This window comes from Pagrus pagrus, assembly GCF_965226575.1.
Source record: "Pagrus pagrus genome assembly, chromosome: 6".
In the NCBI taxonomy this organism is placed as follows: domain Eukaryota; kingdom Metazoa; phylum Chordata; class Actinopteri; order Spariformes; family Sparidae; genus Pagrus; species Pagrus pagrus.
The window spans coordinates 15,784,693-15,802,044 of NC_140190.1; the positions used below are offsets into that span (position 1 = coordinate 15,784,693).

The window sequence follows — 17,352 nt, forward strand, 5'->3', positions numbered from 1 at the left end:
CTCTGATGCAGCATGTCAGTTAGTTTAAAAAAAAATTAAAGTTAGTTAAGAGTTAAAAGTATAATATTTTCCCCCAAAGATTAGTGGAGTGGAAGTTTAAAGCAGCAGAACATGAAATTACTCAAGTAACTCAAAATTGTACTAAAGTAGACTCCAGTACTTGAGTAAATGTACTAAACTGACTTTATTTATTTATTTATGTATGTGTCAAACTCATGGTCCATTGTTTTTATGTTGAATTATTAAAGAATATTAAATATTAATATGCATTAACGGTTATTTCCTGTATGAGAGCCGTGTAGGGGCAAAATTGTGTCCGTGTCACTCAAAGCGCTTACATCACTTCATCACATATTGTGCGCGAGTTAAGCAGAAAGAAGAGTGTTTGTGTTGGAGGGTGTGTAACTTTGATACGAGCGGTGTTTTCGTGAGGCACCGGCAGCTCGACGGGGGGAGGACCCATGCAGCCTGCTGGCCGGGGAAAAAAAGAGGGAGAGAAAGTTGTGAGAAGTTTGGTGACTCGGAGGTTCAGACCGACCGTTGGCGGCAGCAGCAGCAGCTCAGACGGGGAAGATGGCGCGGCGCTGCGGCCGTGCCACGTCTCGGCTTACTGGACAAATACAGATACATCCCAGGAAGACAGCAACGTGTGCGGTTTGGTTGTGTTTTTGTCTCGTTTTTCCTCCCGCCGCGGAGGCTGGACTGTACTCCAGCTCAGACCAAGTCATCTTGTTAACTCCGGATAACGTGCAGTCGGTTTTGGTCAACTCCACAGCTGCTATAGTTGCGGAGTTTTACGCTTCGTGGTGCGGACACTGTGTCGCCTTCTCCCCCGTTTACAAAAGTCTGGCGAGAGACATTAAAGGTGGGTACGGACCTGCCGCAGGTCACGTAGCTAGCTCCAGCTGTCCACAGTGGCACTTTGTTTGAATATTAGTCTTGTATAAACATTCATACTTAACCATGAGCTTGCTTTATTAACTTGACAAGCCGGCTAAATAGGACTAAATAGTGTATAATTAATTTCCCTGTGGCTTTAATGTTGCCAGGGTAACATCTCCCTGTGTCTTTTATCATTTACATGGAGACAGTGAGAGCACCATGCTGTCCTGTCTGTTAATTAGAGCATGTGATCTAATGAAAATCTGCTACGTCTCTCCATCACATCCTCCAACTGTTTCTGTAGCTCATGAGCCAAAAGAAAATATTCCACAGCCATGAGATTAAATATAATTAGAGTGATAGTCGAGGGCAAAGTTTGTGATGATGGCAGGAGGCCTGACACAGTCATGGGGTATTTCAATCCTGTGTTTCAGTCAACAGAGGCAACAGATCTCTTGGTGTGCTGTCAAGTGCCTTTAGGGGTGAAAATGGTCATCTGCTTGATATTTAAAGGATAAGTTCACCTCAGAATGAACATTCAGCCATTATCTACTCACCAACATGTTGATGAAAAGTCCAATGAAGTGTCTTAGTTAATTAAATAGGGCTCGACCGATATGGCTTTAACAGGGCCGATACCGATTATTAGAAATCAAGGAGACTGAAACCTGATGTTTCGGATTGATGTTCATTTTCAGTAAAAATGTAAATTTTGCGTCAAAATGTCAAACAACCAGTGATGGATGAACAATTTAACACTTTAATTTTGGTAAAGTACAATTTTAAGGAAAATAATTAGAAAAAGATCATTAACAAAAAAAAGTGAGGATGTCTATTCAATATGCAGATTTTATTTCTTGGCAACACTGGTGCACAGACTTCCTTCTGTGTACATATACTGAAGTACACATTGGCACACATGGCACAAGTACAACACAGGAGACTGTGTGGGGTGCAGTAGACAGTACTCTGTATTTACTGTGGTTCCTCTCTCCCTCTATTTGATGTCTGTTCTTCAGAGTGGAAGCCAGCTGTGGACCTGGCAGCTGTAGACTGTGCCGCAGAGGTGAACAGGAAGGTCTGCACTGACTTCGGCATCACAGGGTATCCCACCATAAAGGTATTAAACAGTAAAAAGTGTTTACACAGGGCCACATACTGTGTACTCCCAACTTTCATGATGGCTGCAGATGACCATGGACAGATGTCATTAGAAAATGATAATGATGTTTTCCACCGTGTCTACTGTTGAAGACTTCAGAGACTTGGAAAGTCTTGGAGTCTTAAGCTAATTTTAGCTTACTGTTAATTATTTAAATAATGCTCTAATTGTAGTCTTTACTCTGTGAAAGACACATCTGAATTAAATATGTAATTAAGAAATAAAGAACAGACAGAGCACCCTTTGTTCTGTTTCTGGTGTATAGCAGATACACAGAAAGGTTCATTAGTTCAAACTTCTCAAATGTGAATATTTGCTGGTTTTCGAAGTCTGTTATGATATCAGGTTGATTTGAAATTGAGTAAGAAATCATCTTAAATCACCAGCAAGCTAATTGATAAGGGAAATAATCACTTGTTGCTGCCCTAGTGGGATGTGGTATTGTTTGGATTTTCCTTCATTAAAAAACTAAAAAGAAAAGCAACCCTGTTGAAGCAAAATATCACAATATCGGCCTGAGACAGATATATTGGTATCGGTGAATGTGCTGTCCAATATGCCCCAGTATGGAAACTTTTTTTTAAATCTTAATACAGGAAATGTATTATTGTGTATTAAAGATGCATGGGGTGGTTTATAATCATTAAATTCCCAGTGAAGTTTATTGTGTTAGTGCACTGATGTTGTTTTAGACAATAAAGTTTATTGGGAAACTGTAAGATATTCTGCCTCCATTACCCATCTTTGTCAAGTGGTTTATGACCACATTTTAGGGATTATTGCAACAAATTTGTGGATTTTTGGCTGATATATCTGTCCAAAGTTTTTTAATCCCTAATATTGGTGTCGAAATTGGCCACAAACATCGAGTAACGGTCAGACTGTAGCCATTTATGGTTCCTTCACTTCCATGCCACATTTTCTGAACTGACCGTAAAATCAGGAATGTTCACAGTTTTGCTTGAACATGCTCGTTAGCTGCCTTACTGTATGTTTAATTTTGAGCAGCATGTTGTGTAGAATGTGCTTAAGCGTGTGTGGAAATAAAAAACCTATTTGGTGGTACAAAGGTATTTGATAAACCAGGGTCAATTCAAGAATTTAACTTTTTATCCTTTAGTGACCAGGCTCTATCTTTCCTCTCTTTTAGTGTTTTTCAGTTGTTTTATAGTCATCATTTCTTCAGTGGATTTAGGTATTTTTTTATATTTCTGGAGCCATTTTAAATACACACTGAAATGACATCAGCAGATGAATAGGTTATGTTTTTTTCACTCGAATAAATAACCTTTTTTGGGGATAATTTGTCATAACATACACTTTTGATAGTTATTATTCAGTCAACAAGGGGCTTTTCTCCTCGTCTCAGTTGTTGTATTAAAATTCAGTGTAATTTGCATGTAAGAAAATGCCATCATACATCATTTTCTGGATGAGAAAGTGACAGATTGTGTTAGATACTTAGATGCAGAAATCTCTTCACAATCGAGATAACTTTTGCCTGATCAGCAGCCACACTGCAGAAACGCTTCAGCTCCAAACATCTGCATTTGTGTTTGTAGCGTATCTGATTAGTCAGCAGTAGTGTGTGTTTGAGACTCTGCTCTCAGTCCTCGCCTCTCCCCTGTGTCATTCAGCGAAAGCCAATGAAACAAAGAGCTCCTTCTGTTTGAACACACAGCAGAGCTTCAACATCTGCGACTCATTTTAACCAGGAAGGATTTAAGGGTCAAGACGGGCCGGGGGGAAAAGCTGCCCCCCCACCAAACATTACACAACATCGCTTCGCTCCTCTCATGGTCGTGTGAGGGCTGTCTTATCTGATCTCACTTCTCTCTTTTGCTCAACTTCCTTAGTAACCCAAACCGTCTCTCTTTCACTTTGCAGTTCTTTCATGCTTATTCCAAGGCTGGTTCTAAAGGACAGGCTTTCAAAGGTACTACTGCACACAGAAGATACTCAGGCCAATAAAAAGAAATGGTCTTTCATATCAGTCGAATGGTGTCAAATTAACAATGTGCATACTGATCATAGTTTTACCAGCCCTTTGTTTCATATTTTATTTTTGGCTTGTGTAATATTGCAGTTATGAATTGTTTGTAAACATGCTCAGGTAGTCGTTGGTTTATTCTGGTGAATGAACATTTTGCATGAGAACGAACAGCAGTGCATAATGTTCTCTTGATGCTCTTTGACCTTCCAGGTTTCCCTCGGGAAGTTCGGGGCCTCCGTCACAGGATCATAGACAAACTTGAAACCCATGCAGAGCCCTGGCCCCCTGCCTGCCCTCCACTGGAGCCCACCAGGTAAACATGCACACACATAAGCCCATTTTCATTGTAGGCATTTAGGGATTAAAGAACTGCGGACACTGTCTATTAAAAGAGATTTGAGTTGATAAAAACGGAGCAGCTCGTCTAATTTTAAGAGTTTTTCCAAGTTGTCCATTTGTACAACGTATAGTATTTTAGTGCCATTTACACAATCTCAGAATTGATATGTTGATCCTCAAGGACCAAATAGTCTTGAGATCCAGAAATGGCTGTATGTACAGTAAGGACTAAAATATAAATGAGTCCATATTCTATCCCACACCTACTGTACATATCTCATAGTTTCATTGAAACTCACTTATAACCATTGAAAAGCTCACTTATAACCAAAGAATACCACAGTGTTGTAAATTATAGTTCCTTGTTTAGCTTCAGTATTTCTTCTATCATTTGTTGCAGGCTTGTGCTTTTGCTGCTGCAGCAACGTTTCTTTCCAGCACGTTGCGTCATTTCCTCTGATTTCATTTGCACTAGTGCATTAGTGACAGAACCACTAGACTAACTACCAGGAAACATTGACTCGGTCAACACTTCTAGCCCTTCCTGCTCTGCCCACACACTGCCTTGCATGTATTTAGGCACTGCATAGCCAGTTTTTCTCAATAGTTGTGCAGGAACAGGAAGCATGGGTTCATGTTTATTTCTATTCTAAGCTTGAAAGGACTCCTGTCAGAATGATCAGGTTTTCTTCTTCTTTGTTCCTCTTCTTTCATGCTGAAAATAATAAGTAGATTTGAACTATCATGCTCTCTTGCTTCATGACAAAATGTCACGATTACACAAGAACATTTTCAAGTGGAAGTAATGCACTTTAAAGCAGATGTCAAACTTGAGTACAGTAGTTTTAATGTTTGTCATTGTGGAGGTAGGTGCTCCTCAGATAAAGATAACCTTGTGAAGGATCCAAGGCAAAGCCCGAATGAAATAAAGCCTTCTCAATTTAATTTTAATTTTAGGATGTCCCTTTTGTCTTTTAAGATAAAATATATCCAGAAAATTCAGCCATTGTTTCATTTTTCTTTTTGATCTCTACGAAGATCAATAACTGTAAGAATTATTGGTGATGTTTGGAGTTTCTTCAAGGCCTAGTGCAACACGTACATGTTACATGTTTTCATCTGCTGCTCTCTCTTCAGCCAAGCAGAGATTGACAGCTTCTTTGAGACAAACAACGTGGAACACCTGGCTCTGATCTTTGAGGAGACTAAATCCTACATTGGCCAAGAGGTAACACGTTTCCATTGACTTGAGCTGTGTGTTTCTCTACTCCCTAGAGCATTTTTTTTTTTTTTAAGAGAAGTGCCTTCAAATGAACTTGTTGTTTATACATGTTACATGTTTCTAACTATGTACCACCACATAACTAAAACACTCTTGCTATGGCTGACTTTACAACCTGAACCAGAAATGAGAAAATAAGATGGTGTAATGTTTAGCTGTAGAGAGATCCTTTATCCACATGGTCTTTGGTTGGAAAATGATTGGACATCACAGACACACATGGCATATACTTTGTTAATATGTTGAAATATACCATTTATCTGTATGTGCATTGTGTGTATCCACCAGGTAACCCTGGACCTGTTACAGTTTGAGAACGTTGCAGTGCGGAGAGTCCTGAGCACTGAAGAAGACCTGGTAACCAAACTGCGAGTGACAGAGTTTCCATCCTGCTACCTTTACTATCATGGAGGCAACTTCACCAGACTCAAAGTGTGAGTATCTGTCCAGTCTTTAACTTCCACCAGTTCTACCAGTTCATGAAAGCTTTGACATTTGCATATACCAACAGTACGTCTCTTTTCTTGTTAAAGGATGTACTGTGTTTACATTTGCATCAACTGTAACAGTTGATACGACTAACAGTTGTTTTTTTAGACAACTTACAAGGAGTGGATAGTTGGCATTCGGGTTGTTGTTAAACAGATCCCTATTTAGTAGCATTCTGTTATAGGGTGTAAAGTCGCACAGGTGTGGGGGGCTTTCTTTCTTAAAGGAGAGGGTATAGAAATAGCAGGTAAACTAACATTTGCTTCGCTCCCCCGTAACCTAAACTTCTAAACATCTTTCACCATTGATATGCCTTACTTGTTAACCTCTTAAGCTATGTTGGATACTTAAAACAGTTATGTTTTATTTAATTAAAATGAGTTTGGGACAAAGTGATGATTCCTTTTGTTATAAAGGCTCTACACACTCCACCTACTGGCGTTTTCCCTCATTTGATCTCATCTTAGGACGGTGAGAGCTTTGTACAGACTGTGCTCGCTTAACATCTGTTTGACCCTCGTGTTACATTTTGTTGTTGAGCACAGTCGGACTAATATTTGCTCTTCACTCATTTCTATGTGGAGCTTAGTCCAACTTCCAACCTGAGCAGAGGTACAGTATAAATAGCCAGAATAAGTAATAACATCTGTGTGGGTGTGCAGGACTTGATTGCATTCTGTGAGGCAGTTTAAGGACAATGTAGCAAAGTGTTAGTCTAAGGACATGTCCAAAATAATGCAGTGTTTCTACTGTTATTTAGCATTGAACTACTAACAAGGGGCACAGAAAGAATGACGTCAGTACTGGTGCAGACTCCTTTCCACACTAGCCGGATTCGGACGGCCCTTAAAATGACAAACCTACTTTGTAAACATTCAAATGGAAAAAGCAAGATTGTTGTTGAGCCAAAATGTAACCATGACTAAACAGTAGCAAGCGCCACCTCCCACAGGATGTAACAATGAATTGAACTTCGCTTGAGATCATCCAGAATTGCTGATTGTTATCTGTGATGTACAGGACAGTACACTGGTACAAAGTGGTGAAACAGTATTGTTACTGTTCCGCTTGTGTTTTTCCATCCAGCTTGTTCTGCAAGCACCAGTCGACAAACAATTGTTAATTGTATGATTAGCTGAAGTCATCAGAAGTGCAACAGGCTGCGTTTAGAAAATACACACAGGCTTTAACTACTAGATTTTCCACATGATCATTAACCTAAAGAAAGGAGAACATCTGTAGGTTAAGAAATTATATTTTCTCCTCTTTATTAGGAACATTTAGAATCAAGACAGAGAGGCAGGATGCACCAATGAGCCACAGAGATGTTAACAGTTTTAATTTATAATAAGTGAGTGTATATGGTTGGAAGGTGTGAAGCTCTCAATGAGATCTCAAACTTTCTACAGTAATTTCCATTAAGCTTGATTTAAAAAACACAAGTTTACTTTCCTTTGACTCCTATTGTTCCGCACGCGACAACTTTGCTTTCTGCCGAAAACCTTCATCGTGTGCTCATTATCTCAACCCTATTCATGAGAATACTTTTAAACATCTGGCCCCTTAATGGGATCAGAGCATCAAAATCGCTCCCATTATTCACTATCATAAAGCGGCGCTGATCATTCCTCACCCTGCAAATTCATCTGCTGTTTCTGCCTCTTTGTTTGGCTGTTTCAATAACTTGGCATGCAAAGAGGACTCTTTTTAGTTGACAAATGCAAAAAGGAAATGATTTATTGCTGATTTATTTATTCACCCTCCATCTCTCCCCTTCCAACCCCCCTCATCTCCATCACTGTACAGAGGGGAGGTTTTTTAATTTCTTGCATGAAAACAATGTCATTGCTTTTCTGGCTTCACCTGCCAAACAAGCCCCAGCCGCACACGGCGACAGATGGCCTCCCATCATCACTGAATGTCTGATTGATCCTGGGAGAGCAGAGTGTGTGTGTGTGAGCTTGTGTGTGTGTGTGTGTGTGTGTGTGTGTGTGTGTGTGTGTGTGTGTGTGTGTGTGTGTGTGTGTGTGTGTGTGTGTGTGTGTGTGTGTGAGAGAGAGAGCGTGTGTGGGCGTCTCACATCCGTCATGCATGTAATGTGTGCCGGTCCCAGGTGAATGCATTCCCCCCCAGCCCACCCTGATGCCTGCCTGCCTGCCTGCCTGCCCGTCGGCCCTGGGGATCGCTGGATGAATGGCTCTCCCTTCACATCTGTACACTCCCACCAGACACGCAGGTGTAATTGAGTCCCGGGCTGGTGTGAGTGAGCGCAGGCCCAGAGTATCCATCCTCCTTATTACCATCCTGTTCCACTTTTACGATGCTCTCTCTCTCTCTCTCTCTCTCTCTCTCTCTCTCTCTCCCTGCTCTCTCTTACAAGGGGAGAAAGCAAATGAGAGGAAGATGTGAGGGGTGGAGGAGAGAGAGAAAGGGAGAGAGAGAGAGCATTAACGGTTGTGGTTCCAGTCGCAGCGTTATCACATGGCTTAATGATCAGCGATCTCTCTCAGTTCCACGCTACTCTGGCACCATCTGCTCAGTATTTGAAATGCATTCCCGTAAGTGTGTAAAATATATGGCCGCGAAAAATACAGGTCATAAAACATTTTTTATAGCAGCGGACTGCTGAAACAAAAGGCCGGGGAAAAAAAAACTGTGCATTTGTTTGAGAGCCATACACTTTAGTCAATACTGCACAACCTGGGTTACATGTACAGTCAGTTGTAACAGCCTCCACTCTTCTATGAATGTTTGGAGCAAGATTTTGGAAACAAGCTGCAGAGATTTGCTCCTCATTTAGCTACGAGAGCATTAATGTGGGGTGAGAATGTCAAATGTGCAGGCAGTGTTTCAGTTCATCCCAAAGGTGTTGGAGGGGTGAGGTTGAACTCTTTCACACCAAACTTGGAAAAACGTTCTTTGTAAACCTCTCTTTATGTGTGTGAGGTCATGTTGAAACAGGAGAGGGCCTTCACTAAACTGTTGCCGTAAGGTTTGAAGCACACTGTTCCATAATGGCACATCAAAATGGGCCTAGATTAGGCTAGTACAGAGCCGACAATATGAAAATATTTTGCAAAAAATGCACAAAAACAGCCATCAATATGCATCACACTCACTATTCAACACCTTCCCAATCGAACAATGTTAATATTACATCTATAGTAGAAAGCACCGGTGCATCCCAGTTTCATTTGTTAGTGAACATTTCCTGGAGAAAACTGCAGTATTTTTAAGAACATAATTAAAAATGCTTTCAAAAAGTGATGTGGACAAAATCGGCCATTCAATAAAGACGTGGGGACATGTCCCCAGCGTCCCCAGTGTAAATTACACCTATGGCACTAAGGATCCTTTAATCCGAACTAAGGGTCAGGCCCAATTCATGTTACATTGCCACAAACAATAAGGGAGACGGTGTGCACACATCATACTTTGTGCATATAGTAATGTCGAGCGACCTGAGAGTCTGTCTCACCTGTCCTGTCTCTCTTTCAGCAACATTGAGGCCCGTGCTTTCTACTCGTACGCCCTCCAGAGGCTGCCGGGGGTTGTGCGATCAGGGAAGCCTCCACCAGTCACTGTAGGCGTCCAAACCAACAACACAGAGGAGACCTGGAGACCTTTCAACAGGTATGATCGACTCACGCTACACAAGCTTTCTCTGCTCACTCTCATTATTTGTTGACGTCATGTTTGATTGCGTGCCCAGGTCCAGGGTGTACATGGCAGACCTGGAGTCAACGCTGCACTACTCTCTGCGTGTGGAGCTGGCTGCTCACACTGTCATCAGAGCAGAGGCTCTGGTTTCTCTCAAGAAGTACGCATCTGTACTTACAAAGGTAAAGTTACCAGAGGGCACTGCACACACACAAACAGTCGTTGATATACATTGATTAACGTTCATATTTATTATTTTAGAGATATTAGATATATTTAAAACAGATGGAAAGTATATATTAATCCAGGTAAAGTATTTGATTCACTTGTCATGCAAACACGCTTTATTCGATAAATTAATTGTTTTCTCATTTAAAAGGACTTTGTTGTATTTATAGCATTTTATTCCTCATTTCACTTTTCACTTTCTGTTATCAGAAATATTTTCCTAGCTGCCCCTTTCATCAGGGGACTGTTTACTGAAAACTATAGTGAACAGGAAAGGCAACACCATTTTGATGAGACAAAATCTGAGATAAAGGCTGTTTAAAAACTGATTTGTTTCTATTAAAAGAAATCTGTATTGGTCAGAAAACAAAAGTGATGAGTTACATTATTTCAAGCTCCAAGAAAACAGTCAACAGAAATGTGTAGTTACAGCAGGTCACCACTAGATGGAGAGTGAGACAGCAGAATGTTTGTTCACACTTCAGATTTGAGCTGCTGTTTTTCACCATTCAGCCTTCACAACATGTTATTTTTATGACTTTGGAATCCATCAGCTTATTTAGCAAATTCTTCTCATTAACTGTTTTGTCAAATGCACTTTTGTTTTTTTTACCACCCACACACTTGCACACATTATTTAAAGAAGTGGATGTCATTGACCAGAACAGAAGCACAAATACTCTCTAGGGTATTGTTGACCCTCTTGATGTTGACTCTCAGGGGGATTGAAGCGTGGCTGCCAACCACTGGTCGCCCACAGGGTTTACACAGACACAGCCTGATTACTATCAAACTCTCCCTGGGATACCCCAACCACTACTCCTCCTCCGCCTCCTCTTCCTCCTCATGCAGTATTCCTACTTTTGGTTTCACACTGGCGTCTCTGTAAATACTTGTGCATGTGCCAGTCGTCTGTGGTTCACCAAAACAAAACAAAAACAACAGCCTCTCCCCCCCTTTTGTATTTTCCATATATATATATATTTTTATCTCTCCTGCCTCTCTCCATCCTCTTTTACTTCTTTTCTGCTCTTGTGAATACAATTTCTTTTCATATTGTTTTCCATGTTTGTTTGATTAATCCACTTTTGTTTAGATCCAATACATAATTTCCTGTTTTTTTTCCAGCTTTTTCCGTCACCCACTCATTACATGCTCCCTCGTTCCCTTTTTCCCTCCTTCCTCGCTGAAGTGTGCCAGCCAGGCAAACATGTTGTGATGATGAGGCCTGACCTGCTATTCCTGTCCCTATTGGCTGTGCACCAGGCTGTCTCACTGCCCTAGTCTGCTACCAATCTCTCTGATTATATCTCACTCTCTAGGGAGGCGTTGTAGCAAGCTACTGTGTATCAGCGTATGTGTGTGTGTGTGTGTGTGTGTTCTGGGGGGGTGGCAGAGCACTGTGGCCTCCCATTAGCTCCAGTTTGTTTAGTCAATAGCAGCAGGTCCCAGTGGTATTTTTAGCCTGTCCCCCTACCAGAACGGACCAGCCGCTCAGCGGGGCTTTGTGTAGCTGAGGAGGCCTTCATTGTTGCCACTGACTTGTGACAGTCCTTATTGTCATTTGACTGAGCGATCTCACTACAAAGAGACCGAATCCTTTCAGTCATTCAGCTTGTTAGTAACAGTTAATGTATGACAAGCAAGTAGATTGTGAAACTAGAATTGAAAGACATTTGAAATGAGAGTGGATGATAAGCGGAAGGAAATGCTTATGAGCCAATTGGTGCACTTTAGAAAATAAACGCTAAATAAAGTTTCATATTGTACAGTTTGTATGCTTAATATCAGACAAATAGTTGATTTTTTAGGTCAGAAGACTCCTTATCCTCTTTTCCACTATTGTTTTTTTTTTGTGTGTCTATATTCAAATGACTGTCCTTTGATAAAGAAATGTCCTCACTGTTAAACCATTCTTTCTTCCTGATAACATACACAATATGTAAAGATCTGACACCTGAACCTCCTGAATGCATGAGTCATGTGATTAGATTAGAGTGAAAGTGACTCACGATGATCTGACCACAGTGTCACCGCTTCACACTGGTGACACATTTCCTCAATCACGACGCACTTTTTAATTTTACCTCACGAAATGATAAGTGGGAAGACATTTGCATACATGAGGGTGTGTATTTGCATGGGTGACATTGTATGCAATTAATTTATTACTTTTTTTCTGCGTCGATTTTCTTCATTGATTGATTAATCATGTTGCCTATAAAATGTCAGAAAACTGTGAAAAATGGCCATCACAATTTCCTGCAGTCCAATAGGACTTCTTCAGATTTCGTATTTGGGAGATTAACAGTCTGAAACCCAAAGATATTCCATTTACTGTGATAAAGGCAAGAAAAAACACCCCTTTTAGAAGCTGGAACCATCAAATGTTTGGCATTTTTGCTTGAATATTACCTAAATATCACAGTAGTTGTTGCTGTTCTGTACATCTTGAGGACACTGGGAATTAATACATGTATTCATCTGCTCTATGTATTAATGTCATGCTAAACTCTGTTCTGTCCAAGAATTATAATTCCACAAATTGTTTGTTTCTTATCCGTCCGCAATCATCCCCTCATTGTATCTCCTCATCCAAACATGTAAACGTGGCGGCTGTTTTATCGTTTTTGTTTTTTTTATCGTGCGCCCGGTCATAATATTACTAGATTTACTGTCTTGTCAGGCTGAAGCCGGATTTATGAATCCTCTACATGTATATGAGGATTAAAAAAGTGGATCTTGGGAAGCATGAGAGCATTACAGCGAGGTTTTTAAGGATTACACCTCTATCCTGCTTTTCTTGAAAGAAGCCCTTCAGCCCAGAGGGGACAGAGGGGCAGGGGAATAAAACAAAGAATTAAGAGGGGGGCTTTGGCCTAAAGGGACACAGGATTCACCCTTCTCACGCCAGGGCTCAGAACATAATGTTCACATACACTTATATTTCCAAAGACGCTCTCTGTTTTTACTTAAGATCAACTGTCCATGTGATAAGGATCATATTACTGTTATGTACGCAATTCTTGAAAAGATTGTCAATTAATTTGGCTGATTTCAGTTGTAGTTTTACCTCAGTAAATGTGTGACTTTAAAGATGAAGCTGCTGGTTTCCACTCTGTGGCATGTGTCTGTAGGTTACGCCCCAATTCTTCCCCGTGTGGGTTGAAGTTAGATCATTACCAAGGGGCTTCACCCCTGTTTTTACCCCAGGCCTGGCCATGTCTGCCCTGTTGCAGCCAACAGATGCCTCCCTCTCGAGACCCTCAACACAAGGAGCTTGCGGTTTCTCAAGTGCTGCTGATACTAATCGGATCAGGGATGACATATTGCCGGGGTGAAGGGGATTGTCATGGTCCAACTGGGATGGGGGCAGGAGGGATACAGGGTCAGAGGAGGGGAAGTGTGTATGTGTGTGTGTATGTGTGTGTGTATTTGTGTGTGTATTTGCGTGTGTGTGTGTGTGTGTGTGTTTTCTCAAAACAGAGAGCATAAATATGGAGGGAGATATCTAGTAGAGATGATAAAATGTTGACAGTTTGAACACAATATTAACCTATTCCAGTTGATGATCACAACTGTGAAAATGGCTAGTACTTATTTCCATCTTATAATCGATTAAATGGGGTTAGGTGCATCCTGTAAGATGCTACTTAACAGTCACTGATGTTGAAAACAGGTGATATTGTTTTCGGTATAACAAACAATAAACCTCGCTGGTGTTGTATTTTTTACAAAATTAGATTCAAAGTGTCTGAGAACAAATAAGCTCAATGTAGGCCGTGTCTTCATCTCTCTTTCCTTCAATGCCACTGTTTTTTCACATGATTCATCATCATGTCTGTGAAATGCATTTGGCATATTGATTGACATTGTGCACCATCAGTGATCAAGGCCAGGGAGTCTGACAGGGAGAAAAAAAGCACAGCAGGATGACACTGACTATTACACATTTTTTGTACAAAAGTTTAACATGGTGAACATTTGTGTTTTAAGGCGATCAACAGGCCCAGAGAGCTCATGAATAGTGTTGCTTTGGTGATGCTGACTTAAGCCCATTAGTCTGGAAACACCTGCGTTTTCTCCTATGGTTAAATTCATATGGCTGTTTAATGAGCTTTTCTGACTGGCTGGCATGCAGACCCCAGATCCAGACCTAAACCTATTATAACACTTCCCCAGCAGTGAGCAGCACACATTAGAGGCCTTTGTCCGCGCTTTACATCCCACCTTTAGTATTGTGTGTGTGTGTGTGTGTGTGTGTGTGTGTGTGTGTGTGTGTGTGTGTGTGTGTGTGTGTGTGGACAGAGCTACATACACCTGTGATAGGGTCAGATCTAGTGCAGTGAAAACGGAAAATGTTACTAACCAATATGTTGAAATTCTGTGATTTATGAGTTCTCTGTAGGCCAAGTTGCTGAGAGGGGAAAGGTGCTCTGTTGCAGAGAGAAGGACACAGGACAGAGCAGGACTCTGTTAGCCTTGGACAAGGAGGTTTAAGCAAATCACTTGAGGTCTGGTGAAGTGGTCAGGGTGTAACACACAGATCCTGTTAGAGTGTGATGAATAGACGGCTGAGCCATGGACTGAAAGGCGTGCGTGTGTTCAAGATTGGCAGTGTGTGCAGGTGTATTTAACTGAACAAATGGTGTAGTTACCGAATTAAAAAGACGCAGCGATGCAGATGAAAAAAGGTCCATATGTTGAATGACGTCAGCTCTTTTTGTTGTTTTTGTTCCCTCTCAAATTGCCACATGCACTTTGACAATAACTATATATTAAAAGATAGTTGATTTATGCATTTACCTTGTTCTGTCCTCACAAAAAGAGCCACAAATGTGTTCAAGAAAGTGAGTAAAGATGGAAAAATTAGATAATCAATCATAAAGTTGATCAAGAGAAAATAAATGGGCACTTATTAATGTTTTTTTAAGCAGAAATGCCAAACCAGCTTCTCAGATGTGAAGATATTGCTGTGTTTTGTTGTTGTGCATAATAGTAAACTGAACATCTCTTTGTTTTGGAATGTATGTCCAAAAAAGAGGACACTGAAAGATGTCACCTTGATCTTAATGAAATTATATATTTTTAATATGTTATATATTTTCTCAATTTTATGACATTTTATACACAAAATGATCAGTAATCAATTATTCAAAGAAAAAAAAACCCTGCAGATCAATTGATAACGTTACTGTAGTTGCAAGCCCACGCACAAGTTACCATGGAAATAGTCTATTTGTCTGTTGTTTGAGTCTTGGAAAAAGCTTGATCCTTTTGTTGTGTCCATTTCTGGTAAAACGGACCATTACCATAAATTGTTCCACAGAGAGGCTTACAGTAAGAATAGGAGGCACATTTAGCTGAAATTAATTAAAGGGCTGCCTTCTCTTTTACAGTCTAAACACTCCAGACATCAGCTGTTTCTATTGTCAGTATCGAATGTGTGAAGACATAATTGTCTGTGCCTGTCTGCATCCTGTCATCACTGGTCTCAGATACCCATCAGCTGGATTTCCTCTTTCTCTTCACAGACTAACTTCTGCTAGTTACAGGGTCATGTTTCCTGCCAGTTGTGGTTGTTACCATGGTTGTTTGAAAAGATGTAAATACACAGCAAGAGAAAGCGCTGAGTAGCCAGTGGATAAGTGGTTGTTAGTGGCTTAGGAAATGGATCTTAATGAAGGGAGAGGCTTAAGCTCAACTGCTGTGACATTTTGTGGTTTTCTTTAAAGGTGCTGAGAAGGAAAAACACTTAAACCGCAACTTTTGTGCAGCATGTAAACCGTGTTGAGGATGAGACGGTAACTAATAATCTTGGAATTGCATGTCAGCTCGGTACATTGTGCGTATTTGTAGGACGAAAATAATGTTAATCTGAGGTGAGGATGTTGATTTGAAAGGTTTATTTCAGGCAAAGGAGTGTGCATGTTAAGCAACACGTTCATAAAGCCTGTACAAATGAAAATACATAATTAAAAACATTTGCAGTCTGTATTTTAAAGCTGTTATGTGGTGGAAACTGTTCATATACATTTCCATGTGCTGACTAAAATATACAACTAATACTAGAGCATGAAAGATTTCGACTAACTTTTTGCTAGAGTATAAATGTAATATAAACTCTACATTATAAGGGCACAGGAGTTTTGTTTGCTTTTCAGTAAACTAGACTTTTTAGTTGATGAATCGATCATTCAGTTGACACATTCTTCTCTAATGTAAATATATGCTGGCTTTCCTTGTTTTCTATTATAGTAAATTCAATGGTCGGACAAAATAAGCAGTCTAAGATGTCACTTTGGTTCTCGGGAAGATGTGATGGGCAATTCTCATTATTTCTCAGGCATTTCATTGACTAAATCGCGAATGGTTTAATAAAATGAAAAATGAAAATAACGGTTGATTGCATTGCATTGATTGATTGAAAGTTGACATTGATTTCCTTTGTGCTCTATTGTTTTGTGTCCGCAGTATTTCCCAGGCCGTCCAGTGGTGATGAACCTTCTGAGGTCTATGAACGGTTGGCTACAGAACCAGACTGGCGATGAGATTTCATATGACTCACTCAAAAAAATACTGGATAACTCAGCACTGGTGAGTCGAGACAGAGCTGTACAGACAAATATCCAATTAATCATTGCAATGAAGTTGGGGCTTCTTGTTCATTCTTGATGGTCAAGCCAACATTCAAATTATTCTTCGTTAACTTTTTTGTCTGTCTTTCATCTTTGGTATTCATTGTATTCAGAATCGGTCTGCCCATTACACACTGCATTGAGGAGGTACACAAATGCAAATTGAGAAAAAAGAAGAGACTTTTGTGAGCCTGAGCACGCAGGCTTCTACAGAGAAAAGAAGGGAGAGGAGGGGAGACCAGACAGATAAGCAGCTGCAGGGAGAACAGAGAGCAGGGCATCACAAAATGCACCCAGACTGATGTGAGGACGTCTGTCTGGGAGTAGCCTTGTTGTTCCACTGAGGTACCAAGGTCACTTGTCAGTCTGGCCACTTAATCAGTTCAAAACCACCTCAGAGGCACCAAAGTGATGCCTAATTTGTCAAAGAAAATGTCAAAATGTGATCTTGAACATTTCAATAAAAACACACAGTATGACCAGATGAAAAGATATTTTATAAGTATCCAGATATTTCAATATGTACTTTGTCCTTGTCTCAGTGCCAGCACATACAGCTGAGGATCTATGTGCTGTTGTCTTTGGAATGAAGCCTGCATGCCTCCAGTATGCCGCCCCTCGCAAATTGAAAGAGTCACTTACTTACATCATTAGCTTTTAGCAGGCAAATCAATGGATC

General features: G+C 40.5%; 1 protein-coding gene across 1 annotated transcript in view; it reads left to right on the forward strand.

Annotated features, from left to right (window-relative positions):
• The first annotated feature begins 354 nt into the window (after positions 1 to 354).
• qsox1 (quiescin Q6 sulfhydryl oxidase 1) overlaps positions 355 to 17,352 on the forward strand; it is a 30,092-nt gene continuing 13,094 nt past the window's right edge. The window contains exons 1-9 of the mRNA XM_084355820.1: positions 355 to 865; positions 1,902 to 2,002; positions 3,932 to 3,980; positions 4,248 to 4,350; positions 5,514 to 5,604; positions 5,947 to 6,092; positions 9,646 to 9,780; positions 9,860 to 9,989; positions 16,510 to 16,632. Coding sequence (XP_084211946.1) covers positions 574 to 865; positions 1,902 to 2,002; positions 3,932 to 3,980; positions 4,248 to 4,350; positions 5,514 to 5,604; positions 5,947 to 6,092; positions 9,646 to 9,780; positions 9,860 to 9,989; positions 16,510 to 16,632 — 1,170 coding nt within the window. The 5' untranslated portion in view covers positions 355 to 573. The remainder of the gene's footprint in view (positions 866 to 1,901; positions 2,003 to 3,931; positions 3,981 to 4,247; positions 4,351 to 5,513; positions 5,605 to 5,946; positions 6,093 to 9,645; positions 9,781 to 9,859; positions 9,990 to 16,509; positions 16,633 to 17,352) is intronic.